Source organism: Diospyros lotus, chromosome 2 (assembly GCF_014633365.1).
Source record: "Diospyros lotus cultivar Yz01 chromosome 2, ASM1463336v1, whole genome shotgun sequence".
NCBI lineage: Eukaryota > Viridiplantae > Streptophyta > Magnoliopsida > Ericales > Ebenaceae > Diospyros > Diospyros lotus.
Window position 1 is genome coordinate 42382619 of NC_068339.1, and position 26509 is coordinate 42409127.

The 26509-nt window shown below is 37.8% G+C and overlaps 1 protein-coding gene across 7 annotated transcripts; it reads left to right on the forward strand.

Annotated features, from left to right (window-relative positions):
- The first annotated feature begins 261 nt into the window (after nucleotides 1-261).
- Nucleotides 262-25640, forward strand: LOC127794461 (uncharacterized). Of its 7 annotated transcripts, XR_008021663.1 has the most exons (15): nucleotides 262-365; nucleotides 586-649; nucleotides 2099-2240; nucleotides 2872-3137; nucleotides 4798-4835; nucleotides 5033-5109; nucleotides 6070-6137; nucleotides 6598-6928; nucleotides 7243-7355; nucleotides 7434-7499; nucleotides 23977-24067; nucleotides 24162-24229; nucleotides 24740-24832; nucleotides 25119-25156; nucleotides 25306-25416. XR_008021663.1 is itself a non-coding variant. In XM_052325554.1 (14 exons), the coding sequence occupies exons 1-14, from the start codon at nucleotides 334-336 to the stop codon at nucleotides 25490-25492; spliced, it is 1572 nt and encodes a 523-aa protein (XP_052181514.1). In that variant the 5' UTR covers nucleotides 262-333; the 3' UTR covers nucleotides 25493-25640. The 7 variants fall into 7 exon arrangements, 6 of the variants coding, with proteins under 6 accessions (XP_052181514.1, XP_052181515.1, XP_052181516.1 ...); XM_052325554.1 differs by lacking the exon at nucleotides 24740-24832 and having other exon boundaries at nucleotides 2881-3137; nucleotides 25306-25640; XM_052325555.1 differs by lacking the exon at nucleotides 25306-25416 and having other exon boundaries at nucleotides 25119-25157.
- Nucleotides 25641-26509: the final 869 nt, after the last annotated feature.

Below are 26509 nucleotides of genomic sequence, written 5' to 3' on the forward strand. Positions count from 1 at the left end.
GGGACATGTTGAAAGTTTGTTTGGAGACTTTCAATGTGGATTTGATTCTTAGAGGAAGCAGAATATTTCTTTTTGGGGAGGATCTTGAGGGTGATATTACTGGTGTCAAGATCTACCACCTTGGTTACTTAAAAATATCTCTCGATTTACTTCTCAGTGTAGTTTTAGAAGCGAGGTTGTTGAAGACGTTAATAATGAGGTGTAATAAAAAAAATATATATGGTTGCCGACACGTGACCAGATCGTGGCCGCAATTGCGCCTCTAACGCACACGTGTAAAGCCGCGAACACCGTCAAAGATTGATCTTAAACGTTGATTTTCCGCCGCCGACGATGAAAGCTTGCACTTGCAGATCTCTCCTCAGGTACTCCCCCCCCTCTCCCTAGCCCTTTCAACTTTCAATTAGACGAGCTTATTAGCATTTCTAACCACTTTATCTCGTTCTTTCGGGCAATTAGGGTTTCTTTTCAACGTTCTGCATGTTAACTACTCTCGTGATTCACCTATACATGAGTGCGAATATATATCTTGCGGTTTCGGAATGAATGATTTGTGATTGAATTTTTGTTCTTTGCTTTTTGCAGGGTGGACCGTGCTTGGGAATTTACAAACTCGTGTTGGACATCAAAACCAGTTCAATATTTGAAGGTTTGTTCTCTGTTTCTATAGTGCACATTACTTGTTTCCAATTAAAATGTGCAACAATATAATTTTTAAAAAAAAAAATTGAAAGAAAGGGGTATGTATGGAACCAGTGTTTAAAGGTAAACGAAACGAAAATAAAGCTACTTGTACGTAACTGGAATGAATGAATTCCACAACATTTTGTGAAATTCATTTCTAATTCCAACTTTTTTGTTTGGAATGAAAAAAATATGGAATTTAACTACACTAAACCAAATTTCACCAAAATAAGTGGAACTTGTAAATGAATTCCACAACTTTATAAAATTTGTTTGTGGACAAAAATACCCCCTTCTCTCTCTGCCGTCGCCACTGATCTTAGTCTCTGTTGCTGTCACCAACGCCGACGCTCACCACTCTGACGTCGCTACCGGGGATTGCAAGCCAAGTCCTTGTGTATATAATTTTATTCTAACTCTTTATTTTATTTGTATTTGGTTTTATTTAAATTATTGAAGACAATATATTTAGTCATTTCCTAATTCCAGAATTAATTTTGAAATTTAATTATATGTATACATTGCAGAATATAAAAATATGTATTATATGTTTTTTTTTCTTTTTTCTAACATTTTTTTTCTATACTTTAATAAGGTTATTGTATCAAGGGCATTTTAGGTAGTAAGAGCAAATGGAACCTCAATTTTGGATTCATTCCAAACATAAGTTTGTGGAATTCAATTAAATTCCATATTTTAGGTTGTCATTCCAAACGTAATAATTCATTTGCAATGAATTCAATGAATTGTATGTTGATTTCATTGCAAATGAATTAAAAAAATTGAGGTTTATTCATTCCAAACAGAGAAGGAACTGGCATTTAAAGGTAAATGAAACAAAAGAAAGTTACCTGTACGTTTTATTTTTTTGAATAGTCAAGCCAAAGTTTAAGTCTTTTTTGACAAAATATCTAATCATTTCTTGTTATTGTCTAACTGAATCTAATAATAAAGAAGTTCATTTTTTTTGGTATCCATTTCTTGCCTCTCCACTAATCCAAGATCCAAACATAGCGTTTAATGGAAGAGTTTGTCTTCCCAATTACCGGATAGAATGGCCAAAAACTATTTTCTCACTATCAACAGTCTCCTCCATGCTATTGGAACCTTCAGTAACTGTTTCAAATTTTCAATTGATCATGTCAACTGGATAAGGGCTGTACTTAGTCTCCAAAAAGGAGCATAGACCAACATATCGCTTCATCTTGGACTGGCAAACCAGATAAAAGACGAAATTTTACAATCACATTAGCATCTTTCAGAAAAGGAAAGATATTACCCTATTGAGATGAATCTTTTGAGGCCATATCTCCCATTGTAGCTTTTAGCATCTACACATCCTTTGAAGCTTTTCATAGAAGGGTTGGAAGATTATTGAAGTTAATGTTAGTTCTGTTGTTACTTTGCATGACAGGAATGTTGTTTTCATCATGGTTTGAACTATAAGGGGAAAATTGGTTGGATAAAGAATAGTCAAGGCCTTATGGATAGGAAAAAACGAAGAACTATTACTCCTATATGGAGACCAGTCCTTCGGCAATCTACTTTGGCCCAGGGTGAGGTTTCTAGTTTAGATTCTGCCACATGCATTTCTTTTCTGTTCAGCTGTTAAATTCCTTATTCTTCATGCTTCACGTATTTACTAGTTTCATTAAAGAAAATGAAGAGTGAACTTTACCATGATGGAATAGCTAAAATGATGCATGTCGTTTAGCTTTTGGCTGATAGAGTTCCCTGGTTGCATTAGGGTCCCTTGTTTTGCTCTCTCTCTCTCTCTCCCCACCTTCATTCATGGTAATTCTTGTAAAAGGAGAAGCATAATTCTCTTTTGTCATGTGACTGAAGTCAAAGGTTGAGGAGCCTTTTGCTCTCACTGGCCATTGGAATTTATGTAATGAAAAGGTCTGTCATATTTCTTTATTCTTTCTTTCATCCTCTGCAATGATATTTGTATATATTTTTTTATGAACAACTGAACATTTCACCTATACTTTGTGCAAGTAATAAGTTTTGAGGACATAGGATATGATATGAGATATAATGGCCTTATAGAAGATATGGCCATGGATAGAAATGATTGGAGAGCTAGCATTCATGTAGTCCACCCTACTTAGTGGGTTGTGATGATGATGAATCGGTTTGAGGACAAGTAAGTAGATTTTTTTCAGAAAGTGCAAACTATTGCAGAACGTTCAGTGAAGGAGCTGCGGGTTGAGTCTGAAGATTTGCATGAGATTGATGATGGTGGAAAGGTAGAAGATGGAAGTGAAGTCCAAGAAGTGCATATTCTTAACAGTGCATCTGATACTCAATGTACCCATCATGAAGGCAAAGCAGCAGATGGACCAGCTGGCCCAACTCTTCGTTCTGAAACCATTCAGGGTAATGGTGAAGGTACAGCACCAGAAAATGCATCATTGCCTTCTGAAGATAAGCATTCAGTTTCAGTAAAAGTAAGTGATGGATACTCTCAAATGCAGAATAAAGATAAGACTTACAATTTCTTTAATCTGGAAAGTATTTGATCAGGCCTGATACCTTTGGTTTTCCAAATGCCACTTTTTTTAGCTTGCTTTATACTTGTGTACACCTCTGTGGCTGCAATGCATTGGATTTTTGTTTCAGGGTTATGTACTTGAGATTGCTATAGAATATTGTCATGCCACTTTTAATATGAAGAAGATCAATTACTTGAGACAAGAATGATTTGCATATCAGCAATTGTTCTTGTTATGAATCAACTGGAATATAGAATGAAGTTAAGTAGTCAATTTCTTACGAACTCTCTGAATAAATGTTTAAACTTATATTTAGGTTCCTGCCGTTGCTGGTGTTGGAAGGGTAAGATGTTTGGAACAGTGCTCCAATTTATAAACTTGGTTTTGCAACTCTAAAACTTGCAACTAGAGGTTTTAGTATGGTTATTTTTTGCTCACACTAACCTCTTCTCATATGTTATATCATTCCTTTTCAATTTCATTCATCCTCTGGGCCCAAGAAATGCTCAATATTTTATATGGGTTCAGTGCACTGGTCTCCACTTATATTGGACTTTCTTTCTACTTATCTCTCTTATTTGCAAAATAGACTTGAGCCTAGAAATATTCAATATATCATGATCTGACATTGGACTTCTATCACTGGTGTAATTTTTTCTACAATAATAACATAACAAACCTTTATTCCACTCTGTACGGTTGGCTACATGAATTCTAGCTTGCCAATCATTTCTATCAATGACCTTATCTTTTGTAAGGTCCATATAGCTCATGTTATACCTAAGATTCTTCCAACAAGTTTTTCTTGGTCTTCTTCTACCTTTTTTGTTAAAGGCTTGCTTCATTCCATTCACTTTCTTCATAGGAGCCCTTGTCTTCTTCTTACATGACCAAATCATTTTGAACGTATCTTATCTTCACTAGGGACCAATTTCAACTTTATTACAAATAATCTCATTTGTATTTTTTCTCGTATGGCCACACATCCATTGCAATATCCTCACATGTGTTACACTCATATTTGGCACGTGTTGGTGCTTTATTGCCCAACATTCTATGCCATACAATAGAGCTGGTCTTTTAATTTTTTCTACTTCTCCTTTTTTATTCTTGAATGGACTTGAGCATGCTATAAGGAGGAATGCTAAGAAAAATATATCAATTTTGGCCCGTAGCTCAGTTATCGTGCTTGACTATATATTAAAATTATGCTTTAGAATATATATAGAATGACATGGGCCAATCTGGAAGAACTATCGGTCAATCACTTCTGATTTTAGTTTATCAATCCATCTCTCAATGCGTAGTGTGTTTTCAGATGCTATTGATGGCATGGCAGTTGAAGAAAGCTGTCAAGGGTATTGTTGATCCTTTGCTTGTAGCATCTCTTTGCTTGGTTGGGAGTGTTTAATTTCTCTCTACCAGCAACATTCACATTAGCTCAGTGGTATTACTTAATGAAATGCTATTACCATCACCATTCTTGACATCAGAAACCCTAGCTGTACATTATCTTCCTTTCTTTGTTCTGAATATTTGTTGAATGGCCACCTTCTTAAAATTTAATCCCTTTTGTGGTTTTGATCCTCCATGCATTTGCATTTTTCCTGTGCAGGTAGGAGCTGCCTTAATGCGTTTCATCAAAGGAAAAGGGTAATAACTTTTATCATGATGTCACTCAGATTTAAACTTAATTAAACCAACACATTCAACAACTGCCACCAGCCTTAATCCCACTAAGTGGGGTTGGCTAATTAACACAACACAATCTTTTTTTCTTTTTGGACAAGTACATACACAGTTAATACAGACAGAGTCTTGGCACTAACTTTCTTGAATTCCTTGCTTAGGGGATCCACACAGAAAAATATTGAAGAGGAGACGGGAGTTAAAATTGTATTTCCATCATCAAAGGAGGATGCCATCAGTATGCCACTTCTTACACATTACTTGATTGTTACATTTTTATATCTAGCTATAGATAATCAGCTCCCTGGTTGTCACTCTTCTAAGCTGAGATTATTTCTCGTGTCATACTCCAAATATGTTAGTTTAGCTACTGATAAGCCACTAGGGTCTTAGCTGACATGTAGGGTTATCTATTTTTTTTTTTTTTGACTCAACAATAATGAGCATGGTAATCCTTAATCTTGAAGTTCAATGACCTAGGTCGCATAAATCATGCTTTCTGTCCAATTAAGCCACAACATGTTTTGGGCTGGCCTGATGGCCCTCCAGCACTGGGCCTAACATTAAATCAGCAGAAAAGCCAACCAGTGCTGACAAGTGTGAAGGAAAAGTAAGGCACGATTGTTTATATTTTTGTGTGTTTGTTTTCTTTATTTTTGCCGTTTCCAAAATGATTTTTTTTTTTTAAATTTTGAATACAACCATTGTTTCATGTTGTTTTTATTTTCATTTGAGAACGATTTTTAGACCATTGAACTCTCCCCCCCCCCTAAAATTGGGTGTTCTGGGACAAGTTCATCCTCCATCCCATCTAGACTCACTCACTTTATGGCATTATTTTTGAACCACGTCTGTGTTTAAACTTCTCCATTGAATAATTCGTCACTTTTATTGGTCTTTGCATATGCAACCATGTTGACATTGTCTTTCAAGCTTGTTACCCCCTTTCACTTGTGTTTTAGCTTTATGACTGACTACCTTTCATCTCTTTTAGCCCTCTGCATGTGTTTTCATCCCTAGAGGTTGTTGTATTCTTCCTTAAGCTTTACTTGCTTGGCATGTTTTCCTTGGCACTATGTTTTGAAACACTGGATGTGCTATCCTATCCAATGGCTGCTCAGGATGGTTTCCATTTTGATTGCCTTTACTTTTCTTATTGCCTATGTACAAGTAACTTCTGAACAATTCGTTGCTGCAGTAATTGAAGGAATTTCTGCTGAAAGTGTGTCTAGAGCTTCAGAAAAAGTACAAGTTATAGTTGACGAGGTCAGTTTGCCAAACACATTATGTATCTTAAAAAATGTACTACAATTTGTTTAGGTAATCAAATTTTACCTTGTAATATCTGATTTTAAGTTATGGACCTACACTCTTTTAGGAGTCCATGCCCCATCTTGTTTACCTGGCTTAGTAAAGCAATATAAAGCGTATTGAAGTGGAAGCACTGATGCTTTACCAACTGCTTAAAGGAAAAAATGTTTAATTGAATTTCTTTTTGGACCCTGAAGGGCTGTCTATCTATTTGTGCCATATGCTGAAAATGTTGCTGCCTTTTTGTTCTTTTCAACGTCTAGAATTTTCATCTTTTGCATTTGTGACTTTGATGTTTCTCTCATTGAATGCTAATATGTTTGGTCAGAGATATAAATGATTTAGATTCTTTTATTTTATTTTCCTTTAAGGAATTCTTGAACAATATGATTTATATATGCTTATCTTGAAGCAGGCAGTAAAAAGTCCAAACCTAGACTACTCTCACTTCATATCACTCCCATTGGCTATACATCCTGAACTGGTCCATAAGCTTGTCCACTTTCAGCAGTCTGTTCTTGGGGCAAACAGTCCTGGTGAGGATGAAAATCTGGATAGTGATTCAAATGAAGATATTGACGAGGACCAAGAGTTAGATAAGCGACCTGATGTTGCAGTTAAACTTAAAGTTGAAGATGATAATGAAAATGTTAAAGTGGATATTACCAATATACATCGCATTAGTTACCTGCCTAAAGCATCAAACTCATCTGAACTGAAAGTGTTGAAGCCTTCTACCTTGTCTGGTATGGAAAAAAGCTTCATCCCATTTGTGGAATGTTTGTGTCAGTTGCATTTGGAAGCAAAAATATAACCTTAAGTGCATTTCATGATTTTTATAGTTGAACTACAGTGGTCCCCCCCCCCCCCCCCCTCTCTCTCTCTCTCACACACACACACACACACACACACACACACACACACGTGCGCGAGTGCTCTAAGGGGTCAAGGGTGTGCAACATTTTTCCCTTGATGGTTTTACTTTGCCTACTTACTGCTTTGTCCCTCTTATTCTTCTTCCTCTCACGTGATTTTTGTGGACATATCTCTAACATGACAGATTTGGGAATTGAGAGATCAATATTTATTAAACCGAAAACATTTCACTTGACTGTACTTATGTTGAAGTTGTGGAACAACGACAGAGTTGATGCAGCTGCTGAGGTTTTGAAGGTGATATTGTATAAATTAAACATATACTTGGCTTAAAGTGTTCCTGTTTAAGATAAGCTTGTTCTATGTCCCATTTAGAGCATCTCCCCAAAAGTATTGGAAGCCTTGGATGGACGGCCTATTTCTATTAGACTTAAGGGGCTGGTAAGATTCTATCACTAATTCCTGGTAGCTTATCACATTTTTTTATCATGTTTGTGATGATTTTTTTTTCTTATTTAAATGGATTTCAAGGAGTGATAGGATCATGATTGTAGATTGTAATACAGTGTCATGGCTTAGCATGACTAAACCAGTCAAAAGCATATAATGATTAGTGTCATTTTAGTTCAAAGTAAATATGCAAAACCATCAACAGTATGACTTTGTTATCGCTCCCTAGGGATGAGGGAGCTGAGGTTCAAAGCAGCATCAAAATGATATTCAACTAATTTAATTTTTCAGGCAGTTAAAGTTTGGACATAATTGCTCCAAATTTATATACTCGAAATGTCAAGTTCCATAACTTATGCTTCTATTAGAATGTGAAAAAATTGGAAAAAAATTACAGAATCATGTATTTTATGAAAGAAATTATTGTCATCCAAAACTATTAAACCCCTCATGGTAGAAGCCAAACTATTTTGTTGACTCGATATTTGTGCCCTTAATAACATACCTACATTTTATTTATTGTATTTGATGGTGACACCCATGTAGCCTCTTATAAGTTTTTGGGTAAATTACAACTGACACGCCTGAGGTTAAGCAAAAATATAGGCAATACCCCCAATATTTTGGAAATGACAATGACTTCCCTTGCTGTTAAAAAATAGCATAAATTGGCCATTTTACCCCTTCCTTTTTAAACTCTCCTCCCTCTCTAATAAAGAATTCTAATTATAGAAAATATAAAAATTTGAATATATATAATTATATACATTATAATATATATAAGTATATTTTCTATTTTCCTGTAATTAGAAAATATATTTATCTATAATTTTTTGTTTATATATATGCAAATTTTTATAAATATATATTTTAAAATATTATATTTTCTAAAAAATTCATTGATGATGATGGCTAGGTTGCATGAAAATGGAAATGGGAAACGTTTCCGATACGAAATCGAAACAGGGAAACAACATTTTTTTTCAAAAAAGTAGGAAACAGAAACACAGGATAAAGTGTAAATTAAAAAAATATAGTTTTTTTTTTGTAAATATAATTTTTTAATATAGAAAATTATAAAAAAAAATAGTTACTTAGAAGATTTTAAGTAAAAATACAACATGTTAAAGTTAATGTACAATTTTATTTTGGTAATACGTGTACAACTAATATTATGAGAAATGTGCGTGTAATTAATTCTTGTATAATATTTTATGTATAGTTGTTATACATGTATTATATTAGAAGTATTAATTAATTAATTGCAAAGGGGTTTGGAAAATTGTCAATCAAATTGAAAAAAAGAAAAGACAATGGAGGAGATGGGCTGCTGCAGGTGCATTATTGCGCCTACAAGGACAAAATTGGATAAAGGGGAATTGTTCCCCCCTTGGCTGTCGATATTTGCATGTAAATATATATTATATATGTTATAATGTATTATTAATATATTTTACATTAAGGAAAAAGGCAGCAGCCCCAGCGCCCTTAAATCTCCTTTCTTGGCTCCTCCGATTTTGTCTTCTTTCATTTTTCTCTGTCCATCCAACAACATAGTAGCCTTCTCCCTCGATTAATCTCTCTCTCTCTCTTGGCCTCCCCCCCCCCCCCCCTCTCCAACACACACACATATGAGCAGCAAGAAGCAATGGCAACTGAAAGTGAGGGAATGGCGAAGGAGTAGCAAGCCATGATGCACGGTGAGGAACTTCAGGATTCGAAAACACGAAGAATTGAAAGAAGAAGACTGAACACTAGAACTTATCGGTCGTCGGAAATGCGTTTCGGCCATTTTCTGTAATTTGCAAAACACCAATGAAATGTTTTGCAAATTATAGAAACGGCCTGAAAAACGTTTCGATCTGTTTTTGCCGTTTCTATGCTTCAGAGGGTGATGGTGACTGCCACCACTAAACCCAAGTGGGGTTCAACATGGTGCTGAACCCAGGCCCCAGATTATTGTTCAACCTATTTGTGTTTAGTGTTTAGGAAGGGGAGAAAGAGGGAGAGAAATGGTTGAATCCAGTCATCCCTGGGATTAGCGAACTCTACTGTGAGTTGGGGGGGGGGGGGATGGAAGTTTCCACCACCGTTACTGTTGTTGGAGGAGACGAGGGAAGGTGAGAGAAATTCGACTATTGAAAGAGAGAGAGGGAGAGGTAGAAAGATAGGGCAAAGACAGAGAGTGAGGACATTTTGGGTACTTCCTAAATTTTAGCAGTAGGGGCAAAGTGTTACCAGTTCTGCAAAGTCAAGGGAGGTGAGTGTAATTCCAGGATATGGGGGTACCTCTTGTATTTTTGTTAAACCTCAGGGATATCGGCTATAACTTACTGTAACTTTTTTTTGGGTAATATACATGGATGTTGTGCTTGGCTTACTGACTATCCAAATAGATTGTTCTTATGAAATAATAGGATTGCTTGTGTTGTAAAGATTGTGAAGTTATAATGAGATAGTGCCTAACCACTTAACATAGGTTTATAGTACTTGATGTCCATATCAAAAAATGTAGGATGATGCAAAGCTAAGTCTAAGAATCAAATGGTGGGATTTAAAAGGTGAAAAACTACTTATTGTCAAGGAAAAGTGTGTGGAAGAAGAGATTGAATTGTGGAAAGTAAGGCCAATCCAATGTAGAATGAGCTGATTATTGCTATTTGAAATATGACAAAAACTGTTCTAAGATAGTCCAAGGATAACGCCCCAAACCAAAAAGTTCTTAATGGGGATGAGGGACTACAAGAAAAAATCAAGTCTAAGAGAAGTTGCTGCAAGACTTTGGATATTATATTTTAGCTATGAATGAAGCAAAGAAAGCAGCTAGAAAGGCAAAGTAAAAAAAAAAAAAAGTGAAAATTTGTACTACCAACTTGACAAAGATTAGCTGAAGTAATTGAGAGAAAAATAAAAGATATGAACAAATGAAGTGTATAAAAGACGGAGACCAAAAGATGCTGATAAATAAGATGGTGATTAAAGAGAGAAGAAGGAGCTATGCTATTCAATAAATATGGGGAAAAATAAATATTTTGTTAGGACATTTTATATATTTGAGGAGAATAGAAACTACTTGTTCTATATTTATTATATATATATATTTGCTTGACATAAGTGAAACAAGCAATGAAAATGCTAAAAAATGAAGTGGTTGGATTGGATGGATAAAATTCTAATAGAAGCATGGAATATAGAATGTCAGGAACCTATTCCTTACTAATGTTTTCTTTGAAGATAGAATTGGAATTAAGGGAGAAATAGGAAGAATTGAGGGAGAAACATATAGAATATTAAGGAGAATCAGACATAATTGAGGGATAAACATACAAAATATTAGGGAGAATCAGACATAATTGAGAGAAATTGGGAGAAACTGAGAGAACAATGGGGGGAAATAAGATTCTTCAATAATTTCTTGACAATTCATTCCTACCTCAGCACCGTGGTGTACAACTTTATATATAAAGTTAACCAACAATTATTTGTGGCAGTTACAATAGTTATCACTTCCATTTCCACCACTCCACTACACGTAACTACCCTAATACATAACTGTAAATAATAACTAAAAGAATATATAACAACTGAAAAAAAAGGAACTTCATAATTCAAGGTCGTGACATTCCTTCCCCCTTACAAATTTCTTGTCCCTAAGAAATCAAAGCAACTGGCCATTGTTTCTCCATCCAATCCCTGCCTTCACTATCTGATTCATCCTTTTCTGTTTCCTGTGCCTTTCTCTTTCCCTCTTTTTCTCTCTCCTTCTTGGCTTTATCTTATGAATGAAAGAGGAAATAACATCTCTTGAAGTACCTGCTTTACTTAGCTCTGCTAAAACCAGCACCAAAAACTGGTCTACACTATTTGAAATGGCAACAAGGTTGTCATATTGTTCAGGATCAAAAACATTCAGAACAACAGTAAGATATTCTCTTGTTGGAATTGTCTTAACCTTTTTTTATGCTTGATTTACCCAAAGCTATGGACTTCTCAGCCTTCTCTGGAGCCAAAGGCAAAGGAACAATATTCTTGGGACCTTCTTTCTCAATCTTAAGAAATTCTCTGTTACCTTCTTTCAATCCTGATAATTGATTGTCTCAATCATCTCATTATCAGAATTTATGAGATAGTTATCTTGAGCTTCTTCTTCTGAAACTTCTCTTTTTAAGGAGTTAGAATTTCGGTCACTCCATTCTATTGAGAAGTGTTAATGTAGGAAGATTCATAGACAATCCCTGCTTGTTGGGAAAATTGATGTAAGTGTTGATTGAATTAATCCCTTGTATTATCAGTATGAAATTTCTGAATAGGAGAGCCAAATTGAGTTGAGATCATCTTATGAAAATGAGGCAAAACAGTACTAATAGTACCCTTTTCTTTTAAAAGATATACCCAAGTTATTCTAGTATAATCATCTATGAAAGATATGAACCATTTAGCCCCCAAACAATTAAGAACCCTAGATGGCCCCTAAACATCAGAATGAATCAATGAAAAATGATGAGAAGACAGTTTATTACTAATGGGATAAGACACTCGATGTTTCGATATCTGACATACATCACAATGTAAAGTACTAGTATCTAAATTCTTGAATAAAGTAGGAAATATAATTTTTAGTAATGGAAAAAAAGGGTGTTCTAGGCGAAAATGGTGAAGCCATATGTGTTTGAGAGCAATAGACGAACAAGCTAGCCTAGGCTGAGCCCATTTAGGAAAAACACTCTCTTTCTTCAAGACATACAACCCATTCCACTCCTCCGCAACACCAATCATCCTCCTTGTGTCTGTCAGGTCTCGAGGGACTGACTTAGGAATTTAGAGAGTGGAAGGGAGAAAACAGAAAGAATAAGGGAGGAGTAAGGAAGTAGAGAGAGAGAATTCAATGGAATAGTGATAATATTTCTCAATGCCATTAACGGAAGGGAGAGAATCCTTATATAGCTGGGATTCTCTCTCACAAGCTGTAACAGATTACAGCTATAGGGAATGTACAAGTTTGAATAGCAGCAACAAACTTTGTACTACTCCCTCAGCAGCTAACTAACTCATGCCTAACTCGTCCCTCACTTACATTTTATTACAAAATCACCCTTATACCCCCACGGTACATAACATTACCCGCCCATCAAAACATTTCTTGTCCACAAGAAATATGGAGAAGGCTGGCCACTCGCGGAAACTGGTTCAGAATGTCCGGCAGATACTCCCACGTGTTATCTTCGAAGTGATGATCAGTCCATTTGATGAGGACTTGAGTAATTGGTGCATCTTGTCTGTAAATTACTCTTTTATCCAGTATAGCTATAGGTTCCCGGAGAGGAGCTTCAATGTGGGGAAGGTTTGGTAGGATAGAGCTTGCTGGTTGTGCCCCTACTGCTTTCTTGAGAAGGGAGACATGAAAAACTGGGTGTATATTGGATCCCTCTGGTAATTGCAAACGATAAGCTACTGATCCTATTCTTGCAATCACTTGAAAAGGTCCATAGAACTTTGGATGCAATTTAGAGCTGGGATTGGGAAGTAGTGACCTTAGGTGGCCTGGTTTCAGCTTAAGATACACAACATCACCAACCTGGAATTCTCTTTCACTCCTCCTTTTGTCAGCAAATTGTTTCATTCGATTTTGAGAAGTAGCCAACTCTTCCTTAATCTCCTGCAAAGCTTGCTGCCGTTGCTGTAAGTATACGTCTAGGGATGCCACTGTTGAGTGATCAGCCAATGCTGGTAGAAGTGGGGGTTTGTAACCATAAAGGGCTTCAAATGGGGACCGTTTGATGGCTGAATGGTGGCTGGAATTATACCACCATTGGGCCAGTGGAAGCCATTTGTGCCAGGTCTTGGGTTGAAGGAAACAAACACACCGGAGATACATTTCTAAACACTGATTAACCCTTTCGGTTTGTCCATCAGATTCTGGGTGGTATGCACTAGACATCTTCAGTTTTACTCCCAGCAACCCCATCAATTCCTTCCACAGCCGGCTAGTAAAGATTTTATCTCGGTCAGAAACTATGGCTTTGGGTGTTCCATGCAGTTTCAGTACTTGGTCTAGGAATATTTTGGCAACCCCCTGGGCAGTATATGGATGAATCAGTCCCATAAAGTGCCCATATTTGGTAAAACGATCCACAACTACCATGATGCAGTCTCGGCCTTCTGATTTTGGCAATCATTCTATAAAATCCATTGAAATATCTTCCCATGGCCCCCCAGGAATATTTAGGGGTTGAAGTAATCCAGGTGGCGCTACATTTTCTGGTTTGCACCGCCTACAAGTGTCACACCTAATCACAAACTCCATAACATCCTTCTTGAGTCCTGGCCACCGAAAGAGTTGCTTAACTCGATGATAGGTGTTCACAATACCCGAGTGTCCCCCTAGAGGAGAGGCGTGGAGTGCCTCTATAATTCTCTTTTTTAGAGCTTCCTCTTCCCCAATCACCAACTTCCCTTGGTGTCTAATCATTCCATTACTCAAAGTGTAGCCTGGTTTAGATAAAGGATCCACGGCCAGCTGCTGTAAAAGTTCTCGGGTTTTATCACTTGAGAGATAACTAGCAGCGATTTCTTGGCACCATTCTGGAACAATGGTTGAAATGGCTGCTGTACTTCCCTCTTCAAGACATCTGGATAGAGCATCGGCTGCAAGATTTTCTTTCCCCTTCCCATATTGGATTACATAATTCAAACCCATGAGCTTTGTCATCCCTTTGCGTTGTAGTTGAGTATGCAGCTTTTGTTGTAACAAGAATTTGAGGCTCTCATGGTCAGTCTTGATTACAAAGCTTCCTCCCTCAAGATAATGTCGCCATCTTTCCACCGCCATTAGCACTGTCAACAGTTCTTTCTCATATCTGCTCAATCCGAGATGTCTTGGAGCAAGGGCTTGACTGAGGAAGGCTATGGGTCTGCCGTCCTGAACCAGGACTGCTCCAACCCCATTGTTGCTGGCGTCAGTTTCTAAAATGAACGGTTTGTTAAAATCAGGTAATCCTAGAGTGGGTACTTCACCCATAGCGTGCTTAAGTTTGCAGAAAGCCTCCTCAGCCGTATCATCCCACTTGAATCCATCTTTCTTCAGTAGGTTAGTGAGAGGCCGACTAATTATACCATAACCTTTAACGAACCGGCGATAGTATCCGGTTAACCCTAGGAATCCTCTCAACCCCTTCACATTTTGAGGCCGAGGCCAATTTACCATGGCAGTGACCTTACTTGGATCTGTGCTTACCCCTGAACCGGAAATAATATGCCCAAGATACTCAACCTGTTGCTTGGCAAAAGTACACTTTGACTCCTTAACATATAGCTTATTGATTCTAAGGACTTCAAAAGTGATTTTCAGGTGGCTTAGGTGTTGTGCAAAGGAGGGACTGTAAATTAGAATGTCATCAAAGAATACTAGGATGAATTTGCGCAAATATGGTTCGAAAATTTTGTTCATTAACGCTTGAAAAGTTGCGGGAGCGTTAGTTAGGCCAAAGGGCATTACAAGGAATTCATAATGCCCTTGATGAGTGGTAAAAGCTGTCTTAGGAATGTCTGTAGGCCGCATCCTAATTTGGTGATAGCCTGATCGGAGATTTAACTTGGTAAAAACTGAAGCATTGGTTAGTTCATCAAGGAGATCTTCCACAATTGGGATGGGAAACTTGTTCTTGATGGTCATAGCATTAAGTTGACGGTAGTCAACACAAAACCTCCATGACCCATCCTTTTTTTTAACAAGCAATACAGGTGATGCAAATGGGCTATGGCTAGTTTGGATAATGGACTTCTTTAGCATATCTGTTATGAGTTTTTCTATCTCAGTCTTTTGTCTGGGTGGGTAACGATATGCTCTTAGGTTTACTGGTTCAGTATTTGGCTTCAGATTAATGGCATGGTCATAGGGTCGCTCGGGAGGTAAGGAACTTGGTTCAGAAAAGAGGTCCTTATAATCAATTAGCAGTATGTTAAGGGAGTCAAGTTCATGTACCTGCCATGGACTATGGGTGGTGCTGCTCAGCGTGCGCGCCCGCTGAAATTCCTCTCCTTCCTCCCCGAGGGTAACACCCATGGTATGGATAGAAAATAGATGAGCCACCTGTGATAACTTGCTCTTGAGTATCCTTTGTAACCTCTTACCTGAGATAATTTTGCATACTCCCACCTCTGGTTTGCTTGTTAGAATCTTCTTGCTGCCATCTTTCTCGAAAGTCACTTCCATTTTGTTGAAATCGAAATTGATTGGACTGACTCCCTTCATCCAATCCACCCCCAGCACTACATCACAGCCTCCTAGCTTGAGCAACCTCAAATCAGTTGAAAATTTTTCTCCATTCATCTCCCAATGGAAATCCCTACAGGCCGACTGACTCAACACCTTGCTGTCGTTCGCTACTGTGATTGACAATGGCAGTGAAGGACTGACCTTACATCCCAATTTTCTTGCCACAGCTTCATCCAAGAAGCTATGAGTACTCCCACTATCGATGAGGACCATAATCGGATTGCTATTGACCTTTCCTTCAACCTTGATAACCTTACTGTGGTTAACCCCCTTCAAAGCATGCAGCGAAATCTCTCCTTGGTCCTCCTTCTCATTTTCCTAAAGTTCTTCTTCTTCCTCCTTGTCCTCGTCTTCCCCTTCCAACAACAGTAGTTGCCTCTTGCACTTGTGGCCTACGAAATATTTGTCTCCACATTTGTAGCATAGGCCAGCTACGCGCCTCTGCTCCATCAGACTTCCTCCTTGGGCGGAAGCAGAGTTATTGGCCGGTAGAGCCAATACACCTCTTCCTTGGAACCCACCTTCTCTGGGTGGCAACCTATTTCCAGCTTGCCAACCTCCCGTGATCACCCCTTTCGCTGAATTCCTTTGTTTCTTGGTCATGGCATCAACGATCATCTCCTGTAACCTTGCACTCTCGGCTGCCTGTTTCACCGAGTGCGGTTGCATCATCTTCACCATGGGTCTAACTTCATCCCCTAGACCACTGATGAAGCTCGAGACGTAATACTCCTCGGAAAGCTGAGGATTATGTATCATCATCAGCGATCTAAGCTCCTCGAATTTTTGCTGATATACCCGTATCGTTCCTTCTTGTTTGAGTTTGTTAAACTCTTCGATAATGTCCTGCATGCACTTATCTCCGAACCTTACACACAAATCTTCTACGAACACACTCCAAGGGCTCCCTTCCTTGACCGCGAGCCACCCTTGATACCAAGCATCTCCCGTATCATTCAGGTAAGCTGAAGCCATGGTGACTTTCTGCTGTTCTGGAATTTGATATAGGGAGAATACTCGTTCGCACCTTCTCGACCACCACCTCGGATTCTCTCCTTCAAATAAAGGAATCTCAAGCTTCAGTGTGGGATAGTTCGGATGGTGTCGATGGGCCGTTACTCCCGGTCTCCGTTCCCTTACATTTTCTCCCATTGTGTCCGTATTGAACTCGAACTCCGACGCTCCTCCTGGTCGAGGTTCTACCCCTACTCCTGGAAATATGGGCTCCGTCCGGTCTCGCGGAGGAAATTTAGGAGATAGCCTCAATGGCTGCTGTTGAGTGAACATTCGCACGATCATTTGCATTTGTTCCATCATTTGCTCTCGAAAGAGAGTGTTCTGCTCACGACTCTCCATCCTCCAACGTTCCATTGCCTGGTCGATTCTGGAATCGACTCCCGCTCCAATCGATAGTTCCAGTGATGCCACTCGGTTCTGTACCTCCGCTATGGCTGTCGTCCTCTGTTGTAGCTACGTTTCCATCTGCTTCATTCTTGTCCCGTCTGCCATGGTGGTTGCTCGACGCCCAAGAAGGATGCTCTGATACTAGAATGTCAGGTCCCGAGGGACTGACTTAGGAATTTAGAGAGTGGAAGGGAGAAAACAGAAAGAATAAGGGAGGAGTAAGGAAGTGGAGAGAGAGAATTCAATGGAATAGTGATAATATTTCTCAATGCCATTAACGGAAGGGAGAGAATCCTTATATAGCTGGGATTCTCTCTCACAAGCTGTAACAGATTACAGCTATAGGGAATGTACAAGTTTGAATAGCAGCAACAAACTTTGTACTACTCCCTCAGCAGCTAACTAACTCATGCCTAACTCGTCCCTCACTTACATTTTATTACAAAATCACCCTTATACCCCCACGGTACATGACAGTGTCCATTTCCTGAAATTCACAGGCATAAGGGAAAAAATAACACGATAGTTGAGTTCCTTAGTAAGGTGATGGACAGAAATCGGGTTGGTGGATAAGTTAGGACCATGCAAAACCTGTTTAACAGGAAGAATAGAGCTAATGATATTTTACTCTTGTGTTTGGTTTTGATGATGAAAAACAAATTGTTTCATACCCTAAGTCAAGTTTATGTTTTTCAAATAAACATCAATTTCAATATTATTTTGTTAAAATGAGAATCAAATCAAATGAACTGTCTTTATTCATATCTTCGATGGAGATTTGCAAAAACAAGTATTATGACTTAAATGAATCTCCTAAATGATTTTCAAAAATTGGTTTTGAACCATTGGTCAAAATGGAGCAAAATTTTTCAAAGGTAAAAGTCCAAGTTGTCGATCGGTTCTAGGAACCTGTCGACTGTTTTGGTGTTTTGGTGCAAAATGTCGACAAACTATGAAATTGTCGATCGTTTTGGTTGTTATAGTTCTGGCTGTCGACCGACATAAAGCATGCTATTGGTAGCTTGCCATTGAAAGTGTCGATCGTTTTTCATAAACCGTTGACCATTTTTCAAATTTGAAAGCTCACATGTCGATCAATTCTTTGAATTTGTCGACTTTTTCTCGTGCAGAGTCTTCCAATGGCTAGTTCGTCAAGTCATTAATTGCGGCTATCTACCATCAACGACCATAGTTTTGAAATCCCTCGCCAAGCACTATAAATAGAAGTCTTGTGGATCATTCAAGAGATCTAAGTGACTCTACTACAAGCTTTTACAAGTGCTCAATCTTTTAAGTGCTCAATTATTTCATCCTTTTTTTCTCTCGAAAGGCTTTGCATTCATTTTTGTATTATTTGTTTTCAAGCCTTGTGTTTATTTTGAGAGATCTTATATCTAAGAGCTTCATCTCTTAGAATTTATTTTCTGTATATCTCTTACATTTCCTAGCAAGATTGCTATAGCGCCTACATCGATTGTAGTAGGTTGTTTTTCCTAACTTGTTGCTAGAGGGTTTACTTGTATAAGTAAGAGGATTGTAATTCTTAGTCTTGGAGACTAGAGGACCTACTTGAGATCAAATAAGAGGATATAGTAAATTGTTTCAAAATCCTTAGTGAGGAGCTAAGGGAGTGGATTAGGTTTAGTTTAGCCGAACCATTATATATCGTTGTCTCCCACTATTATTTTTGTTCTTGTTTTTATTCTTTGTGCAAAACAATCCTCATTTACACTCATTTTTATTAAAATCTTATTTTTTAGTGAAAAGAATTTTAAGTTAAATCAAAATTTTAAAATAACCCAATTTACCCCCCCTCTTGGGTTGTGGTGCCATTGCTATACAAACAATTATATCAGCTAAGAGTGACCTTGCCCTGACCTTTTATAGGAATGGAAGTCCCATTGGCTATGGTGATATGTTTAAGAATTCCCAGAGCTTATAGGTGTCAAAAATAGTGAAATCATGAGACATATGGTTAATAGCCCTTGAATCTAGAGTCCACAAGTCATCCCTATTGGTCTTTGAGACAATAAGAGAATTAGAGTGAAAGCAAGTACCTTGTTGAGCGAGAGAGGATGATCCATCATGAATAGTTTTTAGAGAACTCTTGAGTTTGCTGATTTCATCTGCATTTAGTTGGTTTAGGTCTGTTCCAGTAACTAATTTTGCCTTATCCATGACTTCCTCCTGTTTGTTTGAAAGATAGGCTTGATTTTTTATGGTTAAATTCCTGAAACCCTTATCTTATTTAGCATTGCCTCCTTTCCATGTAGTTTAAAATAGGTCTCTCTATTGTGTCTTGGTTCTTACAATAGGTACACCATAATCTTTCTCGACTCTATGACTTCGATTGCACATCAAACTTCCCTTGTTGGGGTTTTAATCTAGTTCCTTCTCCCTTATTGGTCATCATAGCTGACCCTTCAGAATTAGTCTCATTGAGCATAGCTATTGTTGAGTTGTATATAGAGATGATTGCTATGTTTGTATATTACACCTAGGGTTAGCTTTATGTCAGGGCCCATGGCTTATTTAGTATTTGTATATATAGGTGTATTGTCTATTAGTTTAGAGTAATGCTAGGAGTCATGACTGATGACCTATGTCGCATCCTTATTGGAGGAGATGCTAGGAAGAAGAGACAATGACACATGGTCTCCTTAACCTTCTCCAATGAGGAGACGTCACATAATTGATGACACCATCATCAGTCATGACTCTTAGCATTATTCATTAGTTTAATATACGAAAATTTCCTCCAACTATGGTTCTCTCTCTCTCTCTCTCTCTCTCTCTAAGTTCACATGGTATTAGAGCCACTATACAAACCCTAACCCACCCTAGTTCCAATCGCCCCTCCGCCATTCGAGTCGCTGATGACTGCCGCCAGGGAAATCTCTTGTCTGTTGTCGGTGGATCTATACTATCAAGGTTGGTCTTGATGGGCAGGTTGATCGGCTTAAGGCCCGTTTGGTTGCAAAGGGGTACGCTCAAGTTTATGGTCGACTATGGTGACACTTTTTCTACTATGGCTAAAATGTTCTCCGTGCATTTATTTCTCTCTATCGTTGCTGTACGCCATTGGTCGTTATATCAGTTAGACATTAAGAATGCATTTTTTACATGGTGAGCTTCAGGAGGAGATTTATATGGAGCAACCTCCTGGGTTTGTTGCTTAGGGGGAGTCTGGTTTGATTTGTAAACTTCGTCGCTCATTATATGGGTTGAAATAGTCTCTGCGAGCCTGGTTTGGTTGCTTCAATGTTGTTATTCAGGAATTTGGTATAACTCACAGTGAGTCTGATCATTCGATTTTCTACAAACACACATCACAAGGGAGGTGTATATATTTGGTTGTCTACATGGATGATATTGTCATTATAGGTGATGATTAGGATGATATTGTTCAACTAAAGAAACATCTTTTCCATCATTTTTAGACTAAAGACTTGGGGTTTGCTTAAGTACTTTCTTAGCATAGAAGTTGCTCAGTCCAATTCAAGTGTAGTTATCTCTCAAAGAAAGTATGTGTTAGATATTCTGGAAGAAACTGGGATGCTTGATTGTAAACCTATAGATTATCCTATGGACCCTCATGTAAAGCTTTTACCAGGATAGGGGGAGCCTCTTGCAGATCTTGGGAGATACCGTTGGCTAGTTAGAAAACTTAATTATCTCACTATCATTTGGCCTGACATTTCTTTCTTAGTCAGTTTTTATAGTTTCCTTGTGATAGCCATTGGGATGCAATTGTTCGAATCCTCAGGTATATTAAAGGAGCTCCAGGTAGAGGACTATTGTACGAGAATAGAGGTCATACTTGGGTAGTTGGATATTCTGATGTTGATTAGGTAGGTTCTCCATTTGATAAATGATTTACTTCAGGATACTGTGCTTTGATTGGAGGAAACTTGGTATATTGGAAAAGTAAAAAGCAGGAGATTGTAAGGTCAAGTGCAGAAGCAGAGTATCGTGCTATAACCTTGGCAACATGTGAATTTATCTTGTTAAAACAATTGCTTCAGGAGCTCAAGTTTAGAGATATATCATAGATGAGGTTAATTTGCGATAATCGAGATACGTTACATATTTTCTCCAATCCAATCTTTTATGAGAGGACCAACTATATCGAGATAGATTGCCACTTCATTCAAGAAAAGATTTTATCTGGCTATATTACCACAAATTTTGTCAATCCAAATGACTAGCAGATGTCTTTATTAAATCTCTCAGGGGTTATTGAATTGGGTATATTTATAACAAGTTTGGTGCATATGATATATATGGTCCAACTTGAAGGGGAGTGTTGAGTTGTATATAGAGATGATTTTTATGTTTGTATATTACACCTAGGGTTAGCTTTATGTAAGGGCTTGAGGCCTATGGCCCGTTTAGTATTTGTATATATAGGTATGATATCTATTAGTTTAATACACAAAAATTTCCTCTAAGTAGGGTTGTCTCTCTCTCTCTTTCTAAGTTCACAGCTATCCTCTTATACTCCTCACTTCTGACAATAGAAAAAACTTCATTAAGAGATGAAAGTTTTTCTCTTCCAAGAATTTGCACCCTAGCCCGATCATATTTTGCATTGAGACCTACCAAGAATTCCACAATTTTGTCCATCTCAAGAATAGTATTAAGGGTGGCTGCATCTTCACTACACACCATTTTAATATCTTGGTAGTGGTCGAGTTCAAGCCAATATCCATTCATTTTGTTGTAGTATTTAGTTATTGTTAAGGCCCCTTGCTTAGTACTACTTAACTTTGTCTTAATCTCAAAAATCATTGAGGCATCTTGAACCTTAGAATATGTACATCTAACGATCTCCCAAATATCTTTTGTAGCAGACAAGAACATGCAGTTTCTATTTACCTCCGGTTGCATAGAATTCCACAAACATGACATGATCATGGAATCCTCTATATCCCACGCTGGGAATCTGGGATCTAATACCTTGGGGCCTAGTGCCGTCAAGTGAGCTATCTTCCCTTTACCCTTTAGAAAAGTCCTCACCAATTGTGTCCGCTGTAGGTAATTCTTGCCATCCAAGCAATAGGAGTGATGCATCCCTGGTAGATCACTGGTAGGAAGACTTCCCGTTGATTGATCAAACGGATTAGTCTCCCTTGTCATAGATGGAGCAAGCTCGGAGATTTCTGACATATTTGGTGGGATAGATGGCTGAACTGGTGGTTTAAAAGGAGTAGGATGGGGCATTGAAGGCAGAACAACAAGTAGGAATTGATGGCTCTAACGGCCAAAGGATGGCAATGAAGGCCAGAGAAAAACAGAGTGCTAGTGAAGAACGCAATGAAGGCCAGCAAAAAAACTTTTAGAAACACGACTCCGATACCATGTGAAAATGAAATAATTCATTCCTTAATCTCATAATGATACAACCCTAGTTATAGGGTTGAGTATTGACAACTTAGGAAAGATTACAACAACACAACTTAGGAAAGTATCCTAAACTGAAATTAAGAAAGTATCCTAAACTGAATTTAGAGATTTCTAAAAAACAAAATATTTGGATTAGCTTCCAATACTCTTTACACACGATAAGGCAGCCTTCCTTTTCTCTTTCTCTTGAGTTTCTAACGGCAATCAACAGTGGCCTTGGAGATAAAGATGGTTGGTAAACTAGAAGCCATGTGGCTCATCCCAGAGTGGGATTAAGGCTTGATATTGTTGTAGTTCTTCTATTGTGCCAAGTAAATTAAGTCATCACACCTAGCCAAAAAAAAAAAAAGAAGGGGTTATATCAGGCAATTTAGAAATCTTCAAGCTCCTATTAAGAACAAATCAGAGAACCTGGAAACTTCTCCATCCTTATCTTGGTTCAGTTGGAATCCTGGTCAAGACTGCTGACTTTCTTTAATTTCTATGCAAGATATTATGTTCTTACATTTTGTTTGGATTGAGGGGGAGGAAATTGAAGGCAAATCTAAGTTATATAGTGAATGGCAGTCCACTCATGTCTCTCCTCTTGTTTGGTTAGATGAGTGGAAGGGGAAGAAAATTCCTTTCCTCTCAATTGACTAAAATAAAAATTATGAATGAAAAAGAGGTGAAGACGTTAAACATGTAAATCTAAGCAATGCTTGTATTTTTTTCTCTAAATAATAAGGCATATTTTTTGTATTAAGAATATTAAATTGTCAAACATTTTTCTTTTGATTTCCTCACCAAATTTGAAGGAAAGAAGGGAGGAAAGTGCTTAAAATGCTCAGTACATTTTTCTCTCCCCAGTCCTCTCCCCATGGACTAGCCTAAGCAAATATGCATGGTAGCTCCCCTTGAGTGTGTTCCAATGGAATAGAGTCCCTTTGTGGCCTCTGTTTATTAAGTAATGCAGCATGCTATAGTATTGCTTTTCTTCTATGTCCCTTGTCATATACCAGCCGTCCTCCCTTGACATGGGCCTTTTATTTCTTATTGTTAAGCTACTATTATCAGTCCATCTTAATTAGAAAATTGTGAAAGGTTGGTTATCTACACGTGTGTGTGCATTGCATGAACCCTGCTGCATGGGGGGGTCTATCTTTTAGTTCAAGTGGTTGATGGATTGAGGTTGGCTGTTGTATTACATTACTTGCCCATGCATCTGCTTATGTCTGTTGTGCCAGGGTGTGGGGGAAGGGGTGTTTTAGAATATTTTATATTGAATGGTCAAATTTAGTTGACTGTTACATTACTTGCTCATTTAGACTCGTGTCTTCTCACCTCTGCAAAATGTTATTTTGGTTCATGTGGTGTTATGAATTCAATCTTTGGTTTTTGCAGGAATGCATGAGAGGTTCACCAGCAAAAGCGCGTGTCATCTATGCTCCTGTTGAAGAAATTGGTAGTGAGGGCAGACTTTTACATGTCTGTCGTATCCTACTCTTTTATTGATGCCTTAAAATTACTTCCTTGTTGCATTCTTTGCAATTGTACTTTGTTCTATTATTTATCCTGAGCTTCCTTAGAAGTCATTATTGGTGCATTTGTTGAAGCTGGTCTTGTTCTTGAGAAAGATGCTGCGCAGACATTGAAGGTGTGACATGTGACCTTTAAATGGTTTCCCTTGTTCTTTCTTTCTTTCTTTTTATTTTATTTTTGAGAATGCTTCCATTTTTACAATGCTTGCTAGTTGCTACTTTTTTTTTTGGCAATTTTTCTTCTATGTTAAACTGTCGGGTCATTACTTCCTGCATTGGTATAGATTAAAAGCTGTGATAATCATTGAGTTAGCATTGCCTAATTTTAGTCAAGATTGAGTACGCTCTGCCTTCTTGGCATTTTTGGTTGCAAAGCATGATAATCATTGAGTTTTACATCGCCTTTTTCTGATTGTCTAGTGTTGAATTGTGCACGAGTGCTTTTTGATTGTTCAATAATTGTTTTGGTTTAAAAAAGTATTGTGGCTAATGAAAGATTTTTTTAGGTAATATGGGGGTAACATTGTTTATCCATTATGATTGTACCCGTCCTTGTTAGTTTTAAGTTGTGGTTTACTTTGTCCTGAGAGAATTTTGCAAGTTTTATGCTATGGATGCTGTTGCAGCTTTGGTGTTACATGTTTGACCTGCTACAGTGCAGCACTGCATGTTACTTGTTGAAGGCTGGGAGTGCCTTCATTTAAAGTCAACAAAACATGGTAAATTATTTTCTTATAACATGCACATTGGGATGTGCTAACTTTGGGCCTTGCACATTTATGAATGATTTTAAATGATTTTGGACGGTGTAACATTTTCTGCTTGCTTGTGGTATTAGTCTCCTATTTGTTTTACCTTTACTTGCCAACTGCATACCCTACTCACTGCTAAACTTGCAAACTTATATTTTTGTGTATGTACGCATATTTAGTACTGTGCTTTTGATCTGTGTTTTGATTTGTCTCTTAATTCAGTTATAATGCCTTACTGTTCTGTGAACTGCAGTTGCATGCCACTGTGATGAATGCAAGGCACAGGAAACGGTTCTATACTTAACCGCCCTTTCTTTTTTCTCTTTCTTTATTTATTTGTGTTCATACCATTTCTATCAGTATTCAGGTTCTTCTCCCTTCAAGCCATGCTTGATTCTTTTCTCACGGTCTGCTTAATATTTGTAACTTGAATTACGCAGGAAGAAAAGGACAAGAAAGTTGGATTCATTTGATGCAAGGGGGATTTTCAAGCAATTTGGTTCTGAGGAATGGGGGGAGTATCTTATCCGTGAACTTCATCTTTCACAGAGGTTTGCATTTGATGAAAATGGATATTACCACTGCTGTGCTTCCATTCCTTTTCCTGAAAGTATGCAACTGGATTGATTTTATTTCACAGAGGTTTGTATATTGACAAAAATGGATATTGTTCTTCCATTCTTAGTGAAGTATGCAACCTGATCAATTTATTTCCCATGAATATACAATGGATTCAGTACTTTCAGTTGGAATAAAGTGTAAATAGTTTCTGGTTGCTCTTTGGTGATGATTATTGTAATATTCTTTTTTCTATTATAGCAAGGCATATAATCCACAATTTTAAATTGTTCAGACTTCATTGTTTGTGTTACTATTGGTAATCATTATAATCCCGTAATCATGCAGTTGAACTTTTTTATGCAAACATGCAAGCCTTGAAGAGTATGCATGCATTACTTTGTTGTTTTGAGATGCCTGGTTTTGAACTGGTGCAACCAAATTGGGTAATCATAACATTTCTTTCCATCTGATATTTGATATGAAATACATTGGGAGGTTCCGCTCATCAAGGAATAAAAAGGTGAAAGAAATGCATTAAGGGTAGCCGCAGAGTTGCAGGGGTATGTGGCAAACATTGAAGTTTCTACCTGTCCTAGATGAGAACAAATGTCAGTTATCATGTCATCTCATGGAGAGCCTTGAGCAATTCTGCTTCTTCTTGTTGGAAAAAGCTTAAAGGAAGGAGAAGCCCTAGATGGTCTCATTTTTAACTGCCTTTTTGTATTTTTTGTTTATATATATTCTCTTGATGAATTCAACATTCTGTGCATTCATGGATCTATTTCCCCAGGATTCTTCCTCCATGCATAGGCCTCAGCTACTTCTTTTCTGGGTAAACTAACTTCTTACCTTGAGCTGGGCAGTAGGGTCACTTTTACATGTCATCTGTATATTCTTACCCTTTGGACACAAGTGGTATAGTATCTTTTGTGGATGTAAAATAATAAGACGACTCAGTGATCAGCTCAATGGTCCTGCAGTTGGACCTTGCCAACATAGCCATCAGAGGGTGATGATCGTCAGGGGAGTGGTTTAAGATTCAACCCAGGAGTGAACTGTAATGAAGTTTCCTCTGTAGCAGGA